Source organism: Lepidochelys olivacea (assembly GCF_965140295.1).
Source record: "Lepidochelys olivacea isolate rLepOli2 genome assembly, chromosome: 10".
NCBI lineage: Eukaryota > Metazoa > Chordata > Testudines > Cheloniidae > Lepidochelys > Lepidochelys olivacea.
The window spans coordinates 35,005,533-35,030,828 of record NC_140420.1 but is presented as its reverse complement, the minus strand read 5'-3'; the positions used below and the strand labels follow the sequence as shown (position 1 = coordinate 35,030,828).

At 45.6% G+C, this 25,296-nt stretch overlaps 1 protein-coding gene across 1 annotated transcript in view; it reads right to left on the bottom strand.

Annotated features, from left to right (window-relative positions):
- Positions 1–25,296, bottom strand: part of DNAAF8 (dynein axonemal assembly factor 8) — a 151,232-nt gene that overhangs the window by 7,726 nt on the left and 118,210 nt on the right. Inside the window, exons 24-28 of the mRNA XM_084641312.1 lie at positions 22,578–22,631; positions 20,094–20,263; positions 12,179–12,374; positions 8,714–8,808; positions 1,563–1,683 (exon numbers count right to left, since the gene is read on the bottom strand). Of these exons, the coding sequence (XP_084497438.1) occupies positions 1,563–1,683; positions 8,714–8,808; positions 12,179–12,374; positions 20,094–20,263; positions 22,578–22,631 (636 nt within the window). The remainder of the gene's footprint in view (positions 1–1,562; positions 1,684–8,713; positions 8,809–12,178; positions 12,375–20,093; positions 20,264–22,577; positions 22,632–25,296) is intronic.

Here is a 25,296-nt window from a genome sequence, read left to right as displayed (position 1 = left end):
TTTTTTTAAAAAAAACCTTCTAAACACCCTCTCCTCCCCCAAACAAACTAAATAACACAAGGATCAGAGGTTCATACAATGTTATGTTGTGTAGTTGCTTGCAGATGTGATTGCTCATCCCAAGATGCTGAACTGGTGTGTGCGTGCGTGTATGTGGTGTGTAGAAGTTAGACAGTAGTAATGACCCCATTTTCAGAGACATCAGACCAGGAGAGCGCCTGATTTATTACATGAGCTACTATTCCATTTAATTTCTTCCAGGCAAACAAATCTGTTAATCCATCTGGTTTTATAATCCAAACATGTCATTCTGATCAGAAGCCGAAAAGTTTGGTGTGTTTCATATTTCCCTATGATAAATCTGTTTGTTTGTATAGGCAAAAGCTTTGTGGATTTGATGAACAGGAGCCAAAGGAACAGGTTTCTGTGTGTGCAATAGAGCCCTCTAGTGTCCAAGACGTGGATGCAGCATCTGACTTACTAGAAGCACTTACTGTAGTGCCTGATGGTTTAGTGGCCACATGTCCTTGCCTTCTCAGGACAGTCCCACTCTGGAGACTGTCTCAGAAACTGACATATGGGTGTATTGTGTCAATCCAATATATTTCATTACTCTTCACTCTACTTAGACAACCTCAAAGTAAAGGTGTGACATTTACGAAACAGCACCCGGGAGCTAGCAGGATAGATTCCAGGATTTGCTGCCAAGACTAGGAAACAAAGTGCTGCATGCAGCTTGCAAAGCATTCCCCCGGCTCCTCAGGGAGGTGTTTTACTTGCAATAACTCTTTTAAATCAGGAAACAGATCAACAGTTTGGGACCTATGCTATAAACCTGGCCCTTTCCGACTGTGCAACTACTCAGAAAAAAGTTCTGCATTATGAGAAAGGGCTGGGAACTACTGCCAGGAAAGGCCTGGACTGGAGAGATCCTGATGGTGTCCTCTCAAGCAGCCTTGTCTGATATGCCTTTGCATTTCCCATCTGCCCAAGCTGAAATGTTAGATGGAAAATAGTCACTGATTGAACTATCCCCAGGTGGGAAGGTCAGCAAACAGCCAGCAGATAGCGGTGCATGGAGCCATCAATTCACCAAGCATGCTCCCCCTTATGCACAGAATTACCAATACCTTATTCCTGCAGCTCCTTGAGAACAATCTGGCACAAGCAGAAGTGACCTGTGGGAGTGAGTAAAGTTAAGGGCTAGGTCTAGTCCTCCACGCTGAGGGATAGTTAAGACCCATGCCTCTGTGCAGCCTGTCCCTTACTTATTAATGTGCAAGGCAGGAAAATGGGCACAGCTGAGAAGATGTAGCCTTAAGTGTGCTCATCATGCTAATGAGGCACATGGGCCCTGATCCGAAGTCCATGGAAAAGGCCTGGCATTCAAAGGGTTAACAGGCCTGAACTACTTTTGAGTAGTTCTTTCTAGCTCCGAACTGTCTCTGCTTTCTGAAAGGACATCAAGAGCGACTTTGGCTGACACCAGATGGTTTGTCTTGCTGGCCAACTAATCAATAGCAGTTTGAGGCCTATAATGAGCAAGCTCTACATATCCTTACCTAGACTATGCTGCTGCTTGGAGCCCAGGAAATTGAGTTGCCTTCTTGTTTCATGTTTTACAATCCTGTGCCGCTTGCTGATTTCCGGTCTGACTATCGGGTCACATTTCATGTTACAAATCTGCAGGAGGGAAGGGGAAAGGCACATCATGTGATTGGTCTCCCACAGTATTCTTGCCAGCAAGTTAAAAAAGTATGGATTGGATGAATGGACTATAAAGTGGATAGAAAGGTGGCTAGATTGTCGGGCTTAATGGGTAGTGATCAACAGCTTGATGTATAGTTGGCAGCCGGTATCAAGCGGAGTGCCCCAGGGGTCTGTCCTGGGGCCAGTTTTGTTCAACATCTTCATTAATGATCTGGATGATGGGATGAATTGCACCTTCAGCAAGTTCGCAGATGACACTAAGCTGGGGGGAGAGGTAGATACACTGGAGGGTAGTGACAGGGTCCAGAATGACCTAAACAAATTGGAGGGCTGGGCCAAAAGAAATCTGATGAGTTTCAAACCGGACAAGTGCAAAGTCCTGCACTTAGGATGGACGAATCCCGTGTACTGCTACAGGCTGGGGACCGACTGGCTAAGCGGCAGTTCTGCAGAAAAGGACCGGGGGATTACAGTGGATGAGAAGCTAGATATGAGTCAACAGTGTGTCCTTGTTGTCAAGAAGGTTAACGTCATATTGGGCTGCATTAGTAGGAGCAGTGCCAGCAGATCAAGGGAAGTGATTATTCCCCTCTATTCGGCACTGGGGAGGCCACATCTGGAGTATTATCTCCAGTTTTGGGCTCCCCACTACAGAAAGGATGTGGACAAATTGGAGAGAGTCCAGTGGAGGGCAATGAAAATGATCTGGGGGCTGGGGCACTTAATTTATGAGGAGAGGCTGAGGGAACTGGGATTATTTAGTCTGCAGAAGAGAAGAGTGAGGGGGGATTTGATAGCAGCCTTCAACTACCTGAAGGGGGTTTCCAAAGAGGATGGAGCTAGGCTGTTCTCAGTGGTGGCAGATGACAGAACAAGGAGCAATGGTCTCAAGTTGCAGTGGAGGAGGTTTAGGTTGGATATTAGGAAACACTATTTCACTAGGAGGGTGGTGAAGCACTGGAATGCGTTACCTAGGGAGATGGTGGAATCTCCATCCTTAGAGGTTTTTAAGGCCTGGCTTGACAAAGGCCTGGGATGATTTAGTTGGTGTTGGTCCTGCTTTGAGCAGGGGGTTGGACTAGATGACCTCCTGAGGTCTCTTCCAATCCCAATCTTCCGTGATTCTGTAATCAGGATGGGTGAAGCTTTGTAAACAGCTATTCAGGAAAGCTGAGAAGTGTTTTGTCAGGATGTTGCATACACCTGTAATTGCCAGCCTAGGAAAGGCCCAGTCATATAGTTGGGAGCTGAAGGAACGCTCTGCATGCATTACCCCTTCTTTGTGGTTAATTCAGGACGGCGCCATGTTATCCTTTTAAAGATCCTGCATCCAAAATCCTTGCCCAGGCCAGACTCTCTAGTCTCCAAGAATCAACCCACTGGCATAATGGTAGCATTTCTAGCTCCCTAACTCTTTGGATGCGAGGATCATACTGGAAAATAAAATCAGAATAGCTACCAAGAAAGTAAAGGTTTCTCATTTCATTTTAGCTACAGGCAGCCTAAATTGTTTTTCACTGGTGGATTAAGTTCCTGACAGCCCAAACCATTTAACCCTTGCAGTGCTGGTACATATGACAGGTAAAGGGCCCCACTGTTTAAGATGGTGCCATTATAGGAATAGCTTGTGTGGAGATATGTTGTATGTCCTAGGGATTGGTGCCATCCTTTTGCAGCTAGAAGCAAAGAAAGGGTCCATCTAACACAGTCTTTAAGCACTGGGTTCTCCCCTCCTCCCACTTGCCTTTTCCTGCCTCTCAACCTTTATGACACTGGCTAATTCCCAGGTGTGCACCACCTACAGGACTGATCTGGGGTTTATGTGGGGCCCCCAGGATGGGGAAAAGGGAGGGTTTGTGGTCACTGAGAGGCAGGTCATGTTGGGACTTTCATGAGGAGCTAGTTTGGACTTTCCTAACCAACCCACTCTCTTGATGTGACCTGCCTCTCCCCGAGGCTGTGTCTGTGTGGCTCTCTCCTTTAGGCTGGGAAAGGGCAGGGCACAGGCAGGAGATGGGAAGAGCCAGCATGAAGGCATAATGGGGAGTTGGGGACAATGGGGAAACAACAGGAGCTCCTGCTAGAAGAGGGGAGAGGTTGCTGATAACTGTCTGTTCCCAGTCACAGATTCATAGATTCCAAGGCCAGAAGGAACCACTGTGATCATCCAGTTTGGCTTCCTTGTCTAGCCTATCCCTCTGTGGCAGGCACTAACAATGTGTTGTCTGTAATGTTTTCAGGACAGATGCATTTGGGAGAAAGTGTTGTTTATGAAAGTGCAGGCCTAGCAGCTAGTCCCGACATAACCTAGCCAATCGCTGTACAGGCTGCACAAGTCTACCATTACATGTCCTCCTGACCAGCAGCCCTTTGTGATCCTCTACTTCTCAGCCCCTGAGCCCCCTCACAGCTCTGCCAGCACACATCACCCCTGACCTGCAGCCCCTGGCTATTGCAGCCCTAAGATCTCACACAGCTGTGCCTGTGCACCTCAGTTTGGGACCCCACAGAGCTATTTCAGAGGCTGAAACTCTTCTGAACAGAGACTGCAGATGATTGCAGACCACATGGTGGATCTGGATAAATGCCCATGCCGGACAGAACCATCGCATTTTAATTTATTTCCTAACTCCCATGTGAACCCTTTGATTTTGAGGTGGATGGTTAGTGCAACAATTCATTGTAAAAGCATTGATAAGCTATTACCAGCAGGACAGTGGGGTGGGAGGAGGTATTGTTTCATATTCTCTGTGTGTATATAAAGTCTGCTGCAGTTTCCACGGTATGCATCCGATGAAGAGAGCTGTAGCTCACGAAAGCTCATGCTCAAATAAATTGGTTAGTCTCTAAGGTGTCACAAGTCCTCCTTTTCTTTTTGCGAATACAGACTAACACGGCTGCTACTCTGAAACCTGAATAGGAAGTGTTCAGGCTAATCTCAGGCTAGGGGAGTCTCTCCGTCTGTGCATGGAGCTCTTGCTCTTCTATATTCCCCAAGGTACTTCTGTGTCTTTCTTGAAGGTTTAGTGTCTCTCGTTTCCCACTGCTTTATGTCCTTTACTCTTGAGGCCTTACATCACAGCTAACATCTTCCCAGCCAGGGAGGACTGGACAGGACTTCTTTTACAGCCCATCAGTTACACTCCTTAGTTGGTAGGAAAGGTTGCTGGAGTGGGCCTGAATATATCCTCTGGACAGGAGCTGGCAAGGATTTCTGAGGCACATACAACCTTTGTATATAAGAGCAAACTAAGTGCATTGCCTCTGCAACACTCCCAGCTCATCCCAATCTCACCAGCAAGAGGCTGGGAGCAGAAAGATAGTTCATACAGGTATTTTATTCTAAATACTCCATATATGGAAAGAGAAGAAGAATCTCCCATGCCATGTACTGCATGCAATTTGAAGAAGCAGGGTTTCACCTGGCTTTCAGTTGCTCCTTCCCCAATGCAAGCCTGGTTCTCCACCCATGCATTCAACATTGAATCTACTATGAAATGGAATGGGATGGGGATGACTGGGTTTTTGTTCTAGGATGAGGCTCCTTATCCCCCAGGTGTTATATATTCTAACAGGGGTCCTCCAGCGCAGTATTTCTTGCAAGACAACCACCCAGAGAAGTATTTCTTACCAAGTAAATGTTTACCAAGTATTTTTCTTCCCATCTGTTTTGCAAATGGGATTCTCTTGAAATTCATGTGGCTCAGGGAAAGCCCTGAGAAAAAATCCTTCTTCCACGTCATTCCCTGCAGCTTTCTGTGGCTCTGTGCAATTGTATGGTGATGGGGCAGAAGGACTGGGAGAATGCCATAACACTTTAATTAGCTTCCTCAGTATTGTGCCTCAAGAAAAGCCCTGGAGCATGATTTTCAGAATGCTGCATACCTCCATGTCTAACTCATGTTGATGGGAGTTGCAGATGCTCAGTGGCTTGGCAAATCAGACTCTTGTTTTCTACCCACTGAATGTCGGAGAGGCTGGATTGCTGCTGTCTGTGACTCTCGTTGCCAGTAAGCCACTTCAAGAAACACCCCTGTTGACTCAGTTGTGGAATCCTGGTTCTAAATCTTCAGACCAGAGCACTCATGTTTGCTCAGTGTAATTGGCCTCAAATCCAGTTTAGAAAAACCAGTCAGATACTCTGGGTCAGCTTATGTTAGTGCTCTATGGCAGGAATCATGGAATTGGAGGACTGGAAGGGACCTCAAGAGGTCATCTAGTCCAGTCCCCTGCACTCATGGCAGGACTAAGTATTATCTAGACCAGGGGTCTCAAACACACGGCCCACAGAGTTATATCCTGTGGCCCTCATAGGCACCGACTCTACCGGCAGCCAAGTTCCCCTCCCCACCATGTCCCCCGCTCCTCCACATACCTCCCAGCACTTCCCGCCACCAAACAGAGGGAAGCGGGAGGAGCAGGGATGCGGCGCGCTCAGGGGGGGAGGTGGAGAAGAGACGGGGCCGGGGTGGGGATTTGGGAAAGGGGTTGGAAAAGGGGCAGGGAGTGGGAAGAGCTGGGGCGGGGACTTTGGGGAAGGGGTGGGAAGAGGTGGGGCAGGGGTGGGGCCTCATGGACTAGATGAGCAGTCTGAGGTATGAAGTTCAGCATGTATGATTCTTTGCTGTGAGTAGTTGGGAAGAATGTTTGTTAAAAGGGGCACTGTATTTTGTATGAATAGTTACTTTAAAAAGTTCCTGCCATTACAGCTATGTTGATAGACTGTTAGTGTAGATCATCATCAGTGTTACTGACCACATAAGGAATAGTTACAAGTGTTTACAGTTTTAAAAAAGTTAATACATTGACTTTTAATAGCATACTATATTACTCTTCATTTTTTTCATTTTTGATTATACTTTTGTATTGTTGTATGAAAAGGTTTCAGTGATGCAGTCCTCGGGCCAATGTACTAGTCCTCATGTGGCCCTCATGGTGATTTGAGTTTGAGATCCCTGATCTAGACCATCCCTGACAGGTGTTAGTCTAACCTGCTCTTAAAAATCTCCAATGATGGAGATTCCACAACCTCCCTGGGCAATTTATTCCAGTACTTAACCACCCTGACAGTTAGGAGTTTTTCCTAATGTCCAACCAAAACCTCCCTTGCTGCAATTTAAGCCCATTGCTTCTTGTCCTATCCTCAGAGATTAAGGAGAACAGTTTTTCTCCCTCATCCTTGTGACCTTTTATGTACTGGAAAAGTGGTATCATGTCCCCCCTCAGTCTTCTCTTCTCCAGACTAAACAAACCCAATTCTTTAAATGTTTCCTCATAAGTCATGTTTTCCAGACCTTTCATCATTTTTGTTGCTCTCTTCTGGGCTTTCTCCAATTTGTCCATATCTTTTCTGAAATGTGGCACCCAGAACTGGACAAAATACTCATTGAAGTCTAATCAGTGCAGAGTAGAGCAGAAGAATTACTTCTTGTGTTTTGCTTACTGTTAACACATCCCAGAATGATGTTTGCTTTTTTTGCAACAGTGTTACATTATTGACTCATATTTAGCTTGTGATCCAGTATGAACCCCAGAACCCTTTCTGTAGTATTCATTCCCAGGCAGTCATTTCCCCATTTTGTATGTGTGCAACTGATTGTTCCTTCCTAAGTGGAGTACTTTGCATTTGTCCTTATTGAATTTCATCCTATTTACTTCAGACCAGTTCTCCAGTTTGTCCAGATCATTTTTAATTATAATCCTATCTTCCAAAGTACTTTCAACCCCTCCCAGTTTGGTATAGTCCACATACTTTATAAGTGTGATCTGTATGCCATTATCTAAATCACAGATGAAGATATTGAACTGAACCAGACCCAGGCCCGAACCCTGCAGGACCCCACTCGATATGCCCTTCCAGCTTGACTGTGAACCACTGATAACGCCTCTCTCGGAACAGTTTTCCAACCAGTTATGCACTCACCTTATAGCAACTCCATCTAGGTTGTATTTCCCTAGTTTGTTTATGAGAAGGTAATGTGAGACAGTATCAAAAGCTTTACCACAGTCAATGCTTAGGTAGACGGAAAAGGCACCCATAGGCGGGGTACCAGAACAGGGAGAGCCAGGGGACCATGCCCCCCCTCTACTTTTTACTGGCCATAAGGGTGAGCAATGGGGGAAGGGGTGGAGAGGAGCAAGTGGGGGGTGGGGTCTTGGGGGGAATGGGCGGTCTGAGGGTGGGGCCTCAGGGAGAATGGGTGGCACGAGGGCGGGAGCTCAAGGAGAACGGTCAGTGCGAGGGTGGGAGCGAGGGCGCGGGGAGAAGGGGCAGTGCAAGGGTGGGAGCTCAAGAGGAATAGGCGGTGCGAGGGTGGGAATGAGGGCACGGGAGAAGGAGTGGTGCGAGGGCGGGAGCAAGGGCACAGGGGGAAGGGGCGGTGTGAGGGCGGGAGCTCTAGGGGAGTGGGCGTTGTGAGGGTGGGAGCTAGGGTGCGGGGGGAAGGGGCGGTGCAAGGGTGGGAGTGAGGGCATGGGGGGAAGGGCCGGTGTGAGGGCGGGAACTCTAGGGGAACGGGTGGTGCGAGGGTGGGAGCGAGGGTGCGGGGGGAAGGGGCAGTGCAAGGGTGGGAGCTCAAGAGGAATAGGCGGTGCAAGGGTGGGAACGAGGGCACAGGGGAAGGGGCAGTGCGAGGTCGGGAGCGAGGGCATGGGGGGAAGGGGAGGTGCGAGGGCGGGAGCTCTAGGGGAATGGGTGGTGTGGGAGTAGAAGCAAGGGCGCAGGGGCAGTGGGGGTAGCCTCGGGGGAAAGGGCAGTGCAAGGGTGGGAGCTTAGGGGGTAAGGGGCGGTGCAAGGACGAGGGCAGGGGCTCAGGGGAAAGGGGCAGTGCAGGGGGGCAGGGACACAGTTCAGGTGCCTTTGGCCACTCCACTTTTAGTGTACTTCCACCGCTCCTTCCCATAGGGAATATAAAGAGGAAGAGGATCAGAGTCCTGGGGTACTAGGGCCACAATTATTGCTCTGATAGAGCAGGACATTCTTCAGGACAGGGCAGAATCCTACCTCTTCTTCCTTTAGCACCCAGGAATCGGCACAGCACAGCCCTTCTGGAAAAAACAACTTCATATCTCGGACAGCAGCGTGATAGGATCTGGAGCCTGACAGACAGACACAAGGAGAGGATTCTATCAGGCTAGGAATTAAACATTCTGTAGGCTCACACTCATCTACCTGCAAGACTGATGGCGTGCAACTCACTGAAGTAATTGCTTTAAAGGGCAGCTGTTATATACAGTCACCGCAAACATTTAAAAGCATGATATTTACATTTGCTTCATTGTCTTCTTGGTATTTTGATTTTGCTCTATTATTTCTCAGCTTTGTTCTTCATACAAAACAAGACTCCTTTCATTTCCTAGCAGGGTAATAATGGGACTCATTGGAGATAATCAGTGAAACAGTTCACACTGCGGTGATAATCCACTACCATGGCTCCCATGCTGTCTAGATCACATCAGTCAGGTGTTATTGGATGGGAGGGAGCTACTAATGATCTCAGTAACACTGGTGGTGATAACTTACAGTAGCGTAAATTCTTTCCCTTTAAATATCAGCCACTCCCAGAGGGAATGAGTGTCATAGCTGTCGTCATCACAAGCACCACTACAACAGGTAGTTATACTGGGAACACAGCTGAGATAGTCACTCTGTTATTACTTTAGTGGCTCAGTATTTTCATCAACAGGCACAGCTCAGACACGAGGCATAATGTGTTATTTAATCATGCCCCACTCTGCACCTCTGATGATGTCAGGATTTTGGAGAGGGGGACAATATGGGTGGGGGGGACACAAGAGGAGGAGGATGGACTTGTGGTTAAAGCACAGTACTGAGAGGCAGGAGGTCTGGGTCCCAATCCTGGATGTGACACTAATAGACTTGTGAGGTGCTGGGAAAGTCATTTAACCACCACATGCCTCAGTTTCCCCTTCTGCAAAATAGGAATAATGAGATTTTCGTACAGCACAGGAGTGCTGTGAGGCTGTATTTACACTGCTTGGAAGACACTGGAGAAAGAAACATTATTCCCCTGGACTGGAATTCAAGCAGATTGTCGATATGTCGGGGCAGACCCATGATTCTGGGATGCAACAGTTCTCTGTACCAAAGCCTGCTACCCTCTGGAGAATGGTCACCATTGCAGGCTGCACAGACTCAAAATATGAATATTTATTTGTGGTACAATAGCTCCCGGAGTCTTCAGTCAGTACAGACATAACGTGAGAGACAGCACTGGCCCCAGCAGTTTATAATATAATGATCACTGGTGCGTAAGTCATGCTGCCAGCTGCAGAGCCCTTAAGCCTGATTGGCCTACACCTTGTGAAAGTCATTTAAACCTCTGCAGAGTGGGTGTAAAATGCTCCCAAATCAGAACAGGAGACTTTTCCAGCCCCTTTGCACAAGTGTAAATGATCACACAAGATGCAGGGCCACAGGGCATCAGACACCCTTGGACCTTGGTGTGGAAAAAGAAAGTCCAGAAAAGAAGGAAGTGGTACAGGTTGGTCAACTGCTAATATTAAAACTGCATGGCTCAGTTTGGTGCCATCAGCAGAATTCTACCTGTGTGTTTTGCTTGATTTTTCTTGACTACTCTAGGGACTGCTGCTATGGGAGAAAACCCACACAATTAGTGTCTGCTCCAGTTTGTTAAGAAGACATCTGGCAGGGAGCCAGAAATTTGCCTTTGTCTGGAGCAAACATAAGGGCACTTGGTGTTTTTTCATATGGCAAAGAAATCTTCTTGGCTAATCCCCTCTTGATCGCTGATTGGTCCAAGCTGAATGCTGCTTTTCCTCCTCAGTGTGTCAAGCGCTTTTTCCTTGCTTGGAGGAGGGGTATGATGAACTGATGAATGCCCTGTTTCCAAAGATGGACTGCTTCTTGGCACAGCAGGGTGGATCCTGCCCTGCCTTGACAAATTACAGAGTACACTGTCAACTGTATTGCCTTCCCTGGAATGTGTGGAAGGAAGCTGTTGTGTGCCAGCCAAATTAGTCTCAGCTCCAGTACACTGGTGTGTAATCTGGTGTCTGCATACAGGTGTACACCAATTGTGGGTGTCAACTAGCCCAGCTATGTGACTGAGGAAATGGATGGGACTAGTGATTCTAAGGGACCCTTCTGCAAACATTGTGTGGGCTGTGTGATCTCTTGAGGAATAGGCACTCTGGGGCCAAACCATCAGCTGATGTAAGTCAGCATGAACTCCAGACTTCATAGGAGATACTCTGACCTTTTTGAACCATGCCTGGCGAGGTCTCATTCACAGAGTTTTCAGGATATGTAAATCTATCAACCTGTTAGGAACTTGAGAAGTAGGGTTTTCAGGATGGGTTTGCGCTAATTAAACAGTTCTGAGTATTTCTTCAAATCTTTCAGGCAGGTAAATCCTAATCTTCAGTCACTCCCATGGATGGGATGGTCTGAGTGGAAGTGGAGACGGATTTCTCTTGGTTTATCCATAAACCCAAGGACTGGAATAGCGAACAACTCTTGAAGGATGAACTGCATTCCTTGAGGCATCCGTATAGGGGAAGATGCGGATTCTCTCTCTTTGCAAGGGAGCTGCTGTCGGAATGAGGCAGTTGGTAAATACTGTGTATGTAACAGAAAGGCCAAACAATAGAACTCTGTATTGGCACAGATCCTGTTGGATGCAGAAAAGATACTTCCCATCTGTAAGCTGGCCGGATGGATGGAAGTATGAGTCTTTGAAGCAGAGAGCGGCAAGCCACCCTTATGAATTTAGAAAAGCTCTGAAGGAGACTGTCATCATCCTGACCTTGAACATGCAGATCAATCTGCTGAGTGCCCTCAAGTCCAGCAAGGAGAGGGATGGGGAAGGAGGGTGATTTGGTGACATGGAGTGGAACTAAACAGAAAAACCTAATTAACCTAATGGGGCTAGAGAATGGTACCTATGGAACCAAAATCCATATGCCTTCTAAAGCTTACTGATTTATTTTAACAAATTTATTTGAGCATAAGCTTTAAATAAATTTGTTAGTCTCTAAGGTGTCACAAGTACTCCTTTTCTTTTTGTGGATACAGACTAACACGGCTGCTGCTCTGAAACCTGATTTATTTTAAAAACTACTCATGTGTCTAATATCTGATTTAGGTATTTGACAACCAACTCCAACTAGGGAGAAAGATGAGAAGACCACAGAGTTGAAAGTCAAGAGATCAAAGGGAATTCTGACTTACCACTTTGATGGCTTTGGCCAGAACCGAGGCTGCAATGGGGCTATGCCTGTTTATACATCTCTACCTAGAATTCTGCACAGCCACTACACAACAGCCAAAGCTTTCCACAGGCTTCTGGGCTTTGGTGCAGTGTGGAGGAGCCTCCCAAGGGTTGCTCTAGACTGACAATGCTTGAAGAAATAGTAACAGTGTATGTTTGTTTCTCTTGACATATGTGAGTCCCTCAAATAAATTTTTCTTAACTTGGAGACCCACCGTAAAATCCATTTTGGACTGAGCTGGCACCGTACTGAGCCCTCCAAAAGCATGGGTCTAGTGTTTGAGCCAGTGTAGGGTCCTCTGGCCCCAATAAGTCTACCAGCTTCTTTACAGCATTCTGTCTCTGCAGGCACAACACGAGGGAGGAACCAGAGGTGAGGTAGCTGCAGTGAGCTTCCAAAATTGCAGGCTCCTGAAAAGAAAAGCGGGGTGAGAAAGAGATTACACTGATTCCTGTTGAGTATTAGATACACCTGGCAAACTTCCAATGGCTAACAACATCCATACCGTAAGCAAACACACTGGTCAATCTTCCCTGCTTCCTGTCCTCTGTACACTATAAATGGCCATGATCTCTTTAGACAGAGCTGCCACAATATCCCCCCAAGATCACCAAACCAGCATATGTGCACATGCAGCCTACTGGAGAGTGTATGTTACAGGGCCCACTCTGCACCCGATCCTCAGAGAATATGAGTCTGTTACAGCACCAGCTAGGGACCCTTGTCTGTTTAGCTCAAGCTGTAGCAGCTTTCGCTTTTAGCTCTGGAAGCCCCTGGTTCAATCCAACATGGCAGCTTTCACACACACACATACATACATACATACATAGGTCTAGTGGTGTTTTAAGATAAATCCTTTGGAAGAACCAAAACAAAACCCGGTTTCCCTGAGGATGTTATAATATTCCACTCTGGCATATGTGGTCCATGGCCGCACACATCCTCAGTTCAGGGAATATGGATAGGGAGAGAAGGAGTTAATTCATGGTTGGTAAGGAACACAATTTGCTACAATGCAGCTTAGACATCATTTTCAACCCTTGTAAATATCTGGAGAAAACTCCTTTTCCAGCTAATAGTGAGCATTCCCCAGTGGACAATACACTGTATATATAAATCTTCCCACTGTAGTTTCCACTGCATGCATCTGACGAAGTGAGCTGTAGCTCATGAAAGATTATGCTCAAATAAATTTGTTAGTCTCTAAGGTGCCACAAGTACTCCTTTTCTTCTTACTGTAACAAGAGTGATCAGGTAAGGTGAGCTATTACCAGCAGGAGAGCGGGGGGGATGGGGGGTGAGGGGGAACCTTTTGTAGTGATAATCAAGATGGGCCATTTCCAGCAGTTGACAAGAACGTCAGAGGAACAGTAGGGCGGGGGGGGGAATAAACATGGCAAAATAGTTTTACTTTGTGTAGTGACCCACCCACTCCCAGTCTTTATTCAAGCCTAAATTAATTGTATCCAGTTTGCAAATGAATTCCAATTCAGCAATCTCTCCTTGGAGTCTGGAATAAAGACTGGGAATGGATGGGTCATTACACAAAGTAAAACTATTTCGCCACGTTTATTCCTCCCGCCCCCCTCCCCCTAGCCTGCTGTTCCTCTGACGTTCTTGTTAACTGCTGGAAATGGCCCACCTTGATTATCACTACAAAAGGTTTTTTTTCTCTCCTGTTGGTAATAGCTCACCTTACCTGATCACTCTCCTTACAGCGTGTATGGTAACACCCATTGTTTCATGTTCTCTGTGTATATAAAATCTCCCTACTGTATTTTCCACTGCATGCATCCGATGAAGAGAGCTGTAGCCCACGAAAGCTTATGCTCAAATAAATTTGTTAGTCTCTAAGGTGCCACAAGTTCTCCTTTTCTTTTTGCGGATACAGACTAACACGGCTACTACTCTGAAACCTGAAAATATATATAGAAAAATTTCACAAGGCTGTGCTGTGATAAAAAAGTGCTGTCGAGCACTGGTGGAAGAATTTTAACAACACAGAATATATTTCAATTTTTCAAATCAAGAATTTCAGACTGCATTTCAATTTTTTCAAAAATGTGTTTCTGTTTCATCAAGTGAAACAGACTCATTTTTCATTTTTTGGAAATGTTTGATAGAAATTTGTTTATCAAGGATATTAACCAGCGCATTACCTAAATGTCTTTGGCAAATTAAAAATGCTGATATCCATTTCAATACCTGTTTCAAACATGTTTGATAAAAATGTCGATAAACATTCCAATTAAAATGTCACAAAAGACTTTTGGCAAAAGAATTTTTTTTAGGATAACAGAATTTTACAATTTTTTTTCATATAATAAAGGTAATTTTTCAATGAAAAAACATCCCGTTTGAAAACTTTTTAACAGTGTTAGTGCTATTATTTTAAAGTACGGTCCCATTATGAAAAAAAACCCAGTACAAATGCCAGGGATCTAGATTTATTGTCTTGCAATGGCTCCCTAGCAAATGTGTTTCATTTTCAGGTGATGTTTCTAACTATTGACACTGAAAACTCATGCTGGGACCAGATAATCAAGCTGGCTTCTTTCCTCCTGGTGCACTGCCACTGGTAGTAAAGGTTCTATAGGCCAAACAGTGCCCTCATTTACTCCCATGAAACCTCACAGTCTTCAGTGACAGCCTTGTGTAGCACATGTGTAGCTGATTGGAACCTAGTAAACAATTTCCTCAAGGCACAAGAAAGATCAGAATCCAGCTGTGTGTTGGCTCTGCAGGCCTAGCAGGACTAAAAAGCAGCAAAATCTTTCCTCCCGTCCCCCAAAGTCTGAATAGAGGATTCTGAATCTACACAAGGAATAGATCTAATGAGTGAAGAGGTACAATTTGTGCCTACTGTAGTCATCTGAGTGCAGATCCACTCTCATTGGGTTGGGGCTGAGATCTGAAGGAGAACTTCAGCTCTGTTGATTTGGCCTTCATGTTCATTTTTAGATTAACATTACTATGGACCCTGAATTTTCAGATAAAAAGTATTATTGTAACTAATGTGATTAGAAAACCACAGCAAACATTTGTATCATGCGCCATTGGCCAACAGTTACTAAGAATGAGAGGTTACTAACCTGTCCAGGAACTGGAGTTCCTCGAGATGGATGCTCCATGAGACAATGTGCACACCCATTTAGTCATCAGTGCTCACGGGTCTGTGCCTGCACCCTTACAACTCTTTGTGCTCCAGTATAAAGGCCTGCCACTGCTCCAGTTCCTTCTCAACCTCGAAGCCCAGCAGGACTCCGAAGCTGAGGGGAAAGGAGAGCAGTTGATGGAGTACCCACAAGGACAAAACATCTCGAAGAACTCCAGGCACTGCAGAAGGCAAGTAACCTCTCTTCTTTGAGTTACTATCCCTATGGGTGCTCCACGTCAGGGAATTTATGAGTAGTATCTCAGCACAGAGGAGGGTGCTGAGCAGGTGACTCAGTACAGGCTGGAAAACAGATTCACTAAAGCCTTTCTTTAGGTCTTGAAAAGCCTTGAAATAATCTGTGTAGGATGGCAGAGGAGGCAGAGCTGCCTTGTCTGGACAGGAGGAGGATTGTGGTGTCTCCTCCTCTACCCTTAAGTCCTGTTTCTCAAGAGACTTTTCTTGAGGAAGAAAGTCCTGAAGTGCCGATGGCTGTTGATCTTCACAGGTCATTTTGCATGAGGGCACCCTATAGAGCTGGTCATCGTAAGGGGTCCAAGGGTTCAATAAGGCCCACTGAGAGGGGGCATAAAGGAAAGGAGTGGGACCCAGAGATTCTCCTATCAAAGGTGATGGGTCATATGCTGACTGGTTACAGGGGTCTCAAAGGAGGAGTCTGGAATTCGAAAGGGATGGAATCCTAAATGGAGGCTGAGTCCAAGGAAATGTCCTCTCCTGTCTCCAGTGGAGAAGCTAAAGGCGCCACTACTCATGCTCGGATGGGTACAGGGGACTGAGGAGAGATGGGCAGCCATGTTGTAACCAACAGATTAATCTTTGTATGAGTATGGGACAGTGCTGGAGGACATGCCGGTTCTAGTGGGCACTGGTGGGAAATCCCCCGCATACTCTTCAACAGAGGGGATTAGGGCTCTTCCATAACCCAGAGGTCCTCATGAGAGAGGAACCTGGATGGTACCAAAGATGGTACAGATGGTTGGTCTGTATACTTTTGATAGCTATGGGTAGAGGGAAATGGTACCAGGTGGGGTGAAGACAACTTTTGTAAAGAGTCCTTGCCCTTTCAGGGGTCCTTCAATTTGGAGAAGTCTGATCCGATGAAGCAGCCACATGGGGTTACTTGTTGGAAGGCTTCATGGCAAGCAGCTTAGTAGTAGAAGACTTTCTTGGTGGTGCCAGCATCTTGGTACCATGACAGCCTTGGCAGTACTTGCACTGGGACATGAGGTCTCCTTGCTCCCTGGTCTTAGTGGTGACTTTTCCCTCCTCTTGGTCTCTCTTTCAGGGGAGTGGGGTCTCTACACTTAGAAAACTTCTGGGTGACCAAAGCTGCCCTATGGTATCTGCTTGACAGAGCTGAGGAAGCCACTGGAGTGCTGTGAGTGACTGAGGCTGATGTATGGAGGACGGGGAATCAAGATACTCCTGGTTCCTGCTCTTGAAGCTGGAGCACATCTTACACTTGGCTGGGATGCGAGACCCTCCAACATAGCAGAGGCAGCTGGAGTGCTCATTACTGAGGAGAAGAGACCTGTGGCAAGTCTGGCAGAACTGGAATCCCAGGTTATTGGGCATAACCTACCAGAAAAGACCACAGACTGGCAGGAGCCAAGAGCAGAAAGGCCCTGATTGCAAAGAAAAAAGGGAAAGGGCAATTCCCCCCTCCCAAAAGCACAAGACTGTACTATAAAAAAAGGAATAAAGAATACTATCAAGATAAGACAAAATAAAATAAAAAATAAACCAGCTGTGTCAGCTAGCTAGCGGACACTGCAAACTCCATCTCAAGCCAGCGTGGTTGGAAGGAAGTAGTGGGGTGGTGGGTCAACCCCTCCCTATATGCCCTCATACCAGTGCCCAAGGAGGCATGGGACGCAGGCACGGAGTTGCAGGCACTGCTGACAAAACTCTCTGATCAAGAGTGCACAGGTGTGCACACCACCTCTGGTGGAGCATCCATGGGGCAGTAACTCAAAGAAGCTGTTCTATGTTAGTATTTAAGATTACAAAGTCAGAATAGTGATCATGTTGCTGTAGATATTATTTGGCATGCATGTTACCAATACCTTAGAAAAAGAAAGGACACACTAGTAGCTGTCATGTTACTGGGAAAAATGCCAAAATCTGATCTGACTTCAAATAGTATGTATATGTCAGAATAAACCTAATATCACCTACGGGCTTAATCCAAAACCCATAGGAGTCCTTCAGTGACTTCTGTGCACTTTGGATCAGGACCCAAATGAGAAGGAGATGGGAGACCACGGACAGAACTTTTAGAAGGGTTCAGCACTTGCAGTCAGGACCAGGTTTTCAAGTGCTCAGCTCCCATTTAGTCACCTAAATTCATGGCCAGATTTTCAAAAGAGCTCAGCACATTGGCTGCACATGCTTCCCTAGGAGCTGCAGGACCCTCAGCAATTGGAACATATGGCCCTTTGTCGGGGCCAGACTTACAAAGATGCCCAGCTCCCATGGAGGCATTTAAAGAGGGCCACAGCTGCAAAATGGCTCAGCAGCCAGCAACTCCCATTGTGATACTTAGCCAGATTTTCAGAAGAGTCCAGCACCCAAAATATGCTTTTGAAAATCTGCCCCTTTAATTAGGTGCCTAACTGGGAGCTGAGCTCTTGTGAAAGTCTGGCCCCAACAGTGGGTGCTGAGCCCTTGGACATCTGACCCCGGGCTCTTCTGAAAAGCTGGCCTCACGGCTGAAAGACTCTCAGTCATTGTCTATGAATGGGGATCAGAACCCTGAACAGTATACAGCACTTCCTGCTCTTCATTCCCCACTGCTACAGCCAGTCTATTATCTCCACTTTCTCACCTGCCGAAATAATAAAACCCGCTTTTTCCCATGAACAAGAAAACAATACTCTGTAATATTTAAACTCATTAGTCATCAGCTCTTTAAAGGAACTAAATCAATGCTCAGCAGCTGCTCTGGAGAGCTGGAAAAACACAAGAATAAGTCAAGAAGTTCAGATGAAACAACAGTTCTCTAAAGCTTCCCACCCCCTCCGTCTCTGAGAGACACTGGATCTTTTTAAATAGCCGTCCAAATACATGTATGTTTCTGGTGGTCAAAGAAAAACCACCCCCTCTTTATTTTTTTAATCTTATGATATACTCAAATTGCGTACAGCTCTTACCACCCACTCCCAATAACCCCACATCTCCCTTAATGGTGACCTGCAAGGAGTTTTTTGTAAAAGATGGGTTTGTGCCTTTTTTGCCTTTGTTATGATGTAGAAACAGAGGCTGAGAGTGCTCTTTATTTTCTTTAAAGAAAAGTTTTCCCGCCTGCTTGTTTGTTACTTTAGAATGGGGTAGTCAATATGCAGACCACAGGTCAGACACTTTTGAACAGTCAGCAAAATCTTTTAATTTAATTATTATTATCATGATTGTTATTATTTTTTCTGAAGTCTGGACCTTGACTACACCTTGACTAAGAAATTTGGACCTTGACAAAAAGATAATTGATTTCCCCTGTTTTAGAATATAGCGACAGAGCAATAAGGACAAACCTTATTGAATTAAGTTCAATCTTCCTGAATTAAGATCACTGTATTAAAAATGCAAATGTTTCTGTGTTATTGTGGGATTGGACATAACACCTGTGGGGGGAGACATGGCAGATGTAAACCCTGGAGGGGGTAAAGAGCTTCAAAGCAAATGATTTTCCAGACAAGAATGAACTTTTAAAGTTATGTGGGTTTCTCAAAATCTCTACGGGTAGGTGTATGCAAATGTACCCTCTTTGGTTATGCAAGAACTCAACCTTTTGAAGCTTTGCTCTGAAGGTGGGTACTTTGTCTGCTGATCATCCGTTTCACAGGGACAAGATCAGAGGCCCAAACTGTATAAAGGAGGGACCCATAGATGCAAGGGTGTGCTTGTTCTGAGCCATGGTGGTTATGGCCACACAGCCACAGAAAAAATCTTTGGTGGGGTTTGAAGGACTGACTCCTGCCAGAGCCGTTGGAGTTGGAGTGATCTCTGGTAAGCTTATTAGCATGTGTGTAGGTTGTTTTATGGTTTTTAATATGTTTTTTCCATAATGCTTTCACTTTGAGAATCAATGTGCTTGCTTAGAACTATGGCCAAGTACATTGTTTATAGCCTCTGAGGAGAAAGCAAAGCAGGCCTGCTTAGGCAGTCTGACTTGCTGGGGTATTTACAGGGTAGGCAGGGAACTATGCAGCATGGAAACACCCCAATCAGGAGGGAGTGTTGGATCTTTAACAAAGACCTCATCTATCTAAAATGTTATTAGACAGTGATGTTAAATAGATGTTAATGAAACCAATAAAATCTAAAGATTTTAAAAATAAATATCCCTTCCGGTCTCAGTTGCTTAACATTTTTACTTTCTTGGCTCTTGTCATGTCGTCATTTCACAAGCTCTCCAGTCAGTACAGAGTCTTCCAGGCTAGAGAGAATCTGAAATTCTAATGTTAAAAAAAAAAGCAAAAATATAAATTCTCTCTTAACTGAAAAAACAATGTTCATGCCTCTTTATTATCAAGCAAAAAAAGACACAAGCCCAATTTTGTTTTACTTGCAGGTCATTTTTAAAGACTCTAGAACCTCAACAGTTGAGCTTCGATTGGAAATGTAATAGGACTCATTATGAATTAGGAAGTTTACTTCGTAACTTATTCAGTTCACGGGAGGTTTCCTCCTAAATGGCATCTGCATGTCATCCAAGTGCTCAGAATTTTTCTTTCAGAGAAACCTGGTCTGTTTCTTTGTGCCATGTGATATAGCTCTCTTTCTATCTGACACCCAGTGCAGATTTAATTATTTTGTAGAGTTCACCTGTGACAACCACAGAGGAATCTTGGACTGGAGTTTTTGCTTTAACAGGAATGGATTCGATCAGCACATCCTGCAGCTGGATCGTTTTAAGTGCTAGTGCAGTTGTAGATCTGCCTGTTTTTTAACAAACCTGTTTAGCTTCAGATGAGAGGAGTCCTAAGACAATGTCTGGTTTCAGGCTTATGTGTTTCATCCCAACAAGGCTGAATTTTTCTAGGTCTAGTTTTCGGAGGATTCTAGCAAGGCTATGAGCCCAGACACCAGGTTTGATCAGCAACACAGTACAAAGAAGCTGGGCTCCTGTAACAAAAAAGCATTACAGTGAAACCAAAGATGTTTAAAGCACTGAGCATTGGTACTCACTCTCGGTAATTTTAAAGGCAAACAACGTAATCGTTTGTCAGCTAGGATAGGCATCTAAAGAACAAGGACTTTTAAAAGCAGCTGGCATGCAGTCCACAGGACTGTACTGACAGAACCAAACAAATACAGAATAAGGCTGTGGGTATGGTTTAATATTTTAGTTTTAAAATATATCCAGACCAGCCAAGGCCAGAAGGGTGATTCTATCCGATACCTGAATATCTGTGAGCACTACCTATAGTTCCAAACATTTTATACCACAAGTTTGTAGATCCAGAATCAATTCATATCAGATCTTCATGTGGGATGCTAATTTTGCATATGTTAAACTTGATAATCGAGTCCCCTTTTCCATGTAATATAAGATCAGAACAAAGCCAAAGTTACCACAGGATATAAGATACAATCCTTATGGCAACCACTGAATCCTTATCATTCTTTATTTAGATCCCATGTTTCTGTTTCCCTACTAGGACTATGCTGTTTAGAAGGGCACTGTCAAATAGCTTAGGTCTAAAGGCTCAGATTCTTAAGGGTACTTAGGCACAAAACTGCCACTGATTTTGGTGGGAGTTAGATGTCTAAATATCACTGAGGATCTGAGCCAAAATCACTTTGTGTGTGACCCAAACTTCCCTCTACAGAGCTGAGAGCCGAGCTCAGCATCACTGTGCCTATGCCTGAGAGCCACAAAAAGAAACTGACTAGAAATGGAAAGTGAAACTGATCAGGCTAGCTTCACTGTCCTCACTGGGTGAAATGCATAAAGCAAACAAACTGTGAAAGTGTTGATATTTACATAACTGCCATTTAAAATTCTATCAGTCTCTGTAATCAAAAGCACCATATTATTAGGAGTACAATTATGATTTTTATCCTGATAACATCTTTTTAAGACTTGTTGGCAAAATGTAATGTCAGAAACAGTGAACTGGGACCCGTCAGCTCCTGGTGCCTAACCATGTCAGCTAGCATGAAGCATGTAATAAGTATTGCAGGCTGCTAATACTGTTACCATTATTATCTGTTTGCGTACATCAGATGTCACTTTATGTTTTCTATGCACCATGTTACTGATTATACAGATGTCAATGCAATGAAGCATCAGTGATAGTACATATAATTTGATGCATGGAGTTCTTTACAAATGGCAAGAGACATGTTATTGATTCATGACACAAAGCAATTTGGAGCCAGATAAAAAATAACAACATGCCCCTCATTCTGTGTACACCTCAGTGAGACAAATTAACCCATTTTCTTCTGGGAGCTCTGACATTATAGGATCTCATATTTTCTGTACAAAATCCTTGAACAGAAAGGTAAATGCCATAGCAACAGCTTGCTATGCAGAGGCAAACCTCCCTGCTACCCACAGCTACTGGTGTATAGAATGGCAATCTAAATTACATATTGTTACATAAGTAGTCATTGTCCTCAAGATGTTTTACTCACCATCTGCTGTGTTTCTGGGCAAACATTCCTATTCTTTCTGGTATGTGGTTAACTATATGTGCTGCATATTTATACATATGTATATAAATTATCCACACCTGAAGGTGTGCACATGTTCTTACCTTCAGATGAGCCTGCAAAACTGACATCTTCAGATTCCCCTAAGAGCCATACACTGTCCCAGATTCAATCAGTTAATTGCCCACATATCAATGGGGACTCGCCATGCTGATCATGTGTTACTATAACCCTTAATTTGTAGGCCTCTGGTGCTCCCCAAAGGTCCAGGCTGATTTCCCTCATCACTTCTGACTGCTCTCTGGCCTTCCCAGGTTTTGCCAATGCTTTTCTAGCCTTTGTTACCTTTTCTTCTGTTCTGTGATACTCTCAACTCCCATCCTGGTGGCCAAGGTTTGGCCAAGTGTCTTAAGTTGGTGTTGCTTTAAAGGGGTTGAAGCCAAACTGCTGCATTGTCTTCATATACACTCCTAAACTGGAGAGGTGTGTTTCCTTCCTTTGGGTGTGTGGGTGGCTTTAAATCAATACAACCTCAAGAGAAGCACATGTCAGGTTCCTGGGATGTTTAGACAAGGGCGTGTATATCACTGTCTGTGTTCAAGCCCAGGGTAACATCTTGTGCAATTCCAACTGTCATCCTTTTCCTTGGTCCCTGTTGGTATCTATCCAAGCTGGCTCCACAAAGGCCTTGTTAAACCCACTTTCCCCCCAGGAATATTTGCTGAACAACAACTATGTTTAAGAGAGTGAAACAGAGAGAGAACCCTGCCCTCCTCACCTGCTTGCATGTAGGTGAACAATGGCTCTGCGTGGCCTCTCCGAGTCTCTCCCCCTATAGAAGAACAGTGAATTGACTTTAATAAGTGAGCATTGCTTTGGGACAGCAGTTGGGAGTATTGTCATCTCTGCTGTACTGCAACATATGGCAGTTACACAGATGCTCTTCATGATGTACGCTTTGTTTTCAAATATCATATCAGAACGTACATGGCTTGATTTCAGAAGTGCTGAACACCAACAAATCCTGTCAAAGTCCACGTACTCTGCTCACTGAATAGGGAGTACTCTCAGGGACAATTCCCACCCACTTTAGGGCCCCTTTACACTACCAGAGCAGTGTCAAGGGCCTTAGTATAACTGAGAGTCAGGCCCCCTGATGAGATCTTAGGTACAAATGGTTTTCCTGTTTGACAGGGTACCTGCGATGGCCTACACTGGGCAGCTATGGGAAGCTTAAGGCCAGTTCAAGGTACATGTGAACCAGGAACAGTGGAAGCTCCCTAAAAGTGAGGGGGGCCATCAGCGCCCAAAACCGTGGCCCCACCCCCCCTGCACAGCTCCTTCCCCCTGAGGCCCTGCCCTTGCACTGCCCATTCCCCTGAAGCCCCGCCCATGCACTGCCCCTTCTTCCCAAGCGGTCACTCTAGCACCGCCCCTTTCCCTGAGGCCCTGCCCCCATGCAGCCCCTTCTCCCTGAGCCCCCACCCTTGCACTTCCACTTCCCCCAAGGCCCCGTTCCCACGCCGCCTCTTCCCCCCAATACCCTGCCCTCTGCTTGCTCCTCTCTGTCCCCTCCACCCTGTGGCTCACCCTTACAGTCAGTAAAAAGTGATGGGGCCATCGCCTTCTGACCTCCCCTGCTCCAGAGCACCTGATGTGAACTGAGTAGTTTGCTGGAGCCCTGTTTTCCAGCCCCCACCTCCAGAAGAAAAGTGACAGATGAATTACTTTGATATCCTCATCAGGGCTTTAGTGATAACTGTATAAAACAGACCATTCAGTCACAAGCAGTGATGAGCTGCCAAAATCTGAAGAACCGGTTCCTTCAGTCACTCCAGGTCTTCAGCGGCACGTCCTTCATTCGCTCCGGGTCTTCGGTGGCACTGAAGGACCCGACTGAAGTGCCACTGAAGACCCGGAGCGAGTGAAGGACTCGCTGCCCAAGACCAGGAGCGAGTGAAGGACCCGCCGCCAAAGTGCCGCCAAAGATCCGGAGCATCCGCCGCCGGGTGAGTAAAAATTAAAAAGGGATTCTCAGCCAGGGGAGTCTCCCCAGCTGGGAGCTCAGGTGGGCCAGACAGGACGGTCCTAGAGGCCGGATGTGGCCCGTGGGCAGGAGTTTGCCCACCCCTTTAACAACCGGTTCTAAACCAGCTTCAAAATTTAACAACCGGTTTGCGTGAACAGGTGTGAACCGGCTCCAGCTCACCACTGGTCACAAGGCCAGCACTCTGAGTCACCACGCAGCTTGACAACCGGTAACAGAATGAAAAATGCTACGAAGGAATCCCAAGGGTTGGAAGTCCATGGAAAACCTCATGCAGAAACAAGCAGCTGCATTGTTCACAACCCCTAATATATATTGCGCCTTCAGTTGCCTTAACTCAAGTGCTGGGATGCTTATGACCTTATCAACAAACTAGGAAAAAATGGGCCCTCCATCTGAACTGCTGCTCTGGGAATGTTCAAGGGAACAGCGCTGGAGAGGTTACCACAATGTGTAGGCATATTAACACTCATGTTTATAGAAAAGGAGTACTTGTGGCACCTTAGAGACTAACAAATTTATTTGAGCATAAGCTTTCGTGAGCTACAGCTCACTTCATCGGATGCATGCAGTGGAAAATACACTGTAAGGAGAGTGATCAGGTAAGGTGAGCTATTACCAACAGGAGAGAAAAAAAACCTTCTGTAGTGATAATCAAGACGGGCCATTTCCAGCGGTTGACAAAAACATGTGAGGAACAGTAGGTGGGGGAGAAATACATTAGGGTTGAATAAAGACTGGGAGTGGATGTGTCATTATACAAAGTAAAACTATTTCCCCATATTTATTCCCCCCACCCCCACACTGTTCCTCACACGTTCTTGTCAACTGCTGGAAATGGCCCGTCTTGATTATCACTAGAGAAGGTTTTTTTTCTCTCCTGCTGGTAGTGGCTCACCTTACTTGATCACTCTCCTTACAGTGTGTACGGTAACACCCATTGTTTCATGTTCTCTGTGTATATAAAATCTCCCACTGTATTTTCCACTGCATGCATCCAATGAAGTGAGCTGTAGCTCACGAAAGCTTACACTCAAATAAATGTGTTAGTCTCTAAAGTGCCACAAGTACTCCTGTTCTTTTTGCAGATACAGACTAACATGACTGCTACTCTGAAACCTGACTCATGTTTATAAAATCATTCCCTGTGAAGGGACTGGATAACTCAAGGGACGGGCAATGGAATATGGAGTCTTTCACCTCTAGGCTACTGGTTGATCTCCAGCCTAAATGCACAAGGGCTGAGCAGTGTTATTACCACTTGAAGGTTCTTTGATAGAATGAATTCGTGGATCTCAGTCCAGCTACAGCAGACAGGTCTCAAAACCAGCTAACTGTCCCCCTTTACTGGCATTCTCAACAGAGGGGCCAGTGGAGTGAAGGGGCCAAGGAGACTGAACTCCCTTCAGGCCCCTATAGAACATCCCTCACCATAATTGTTTGGATATGT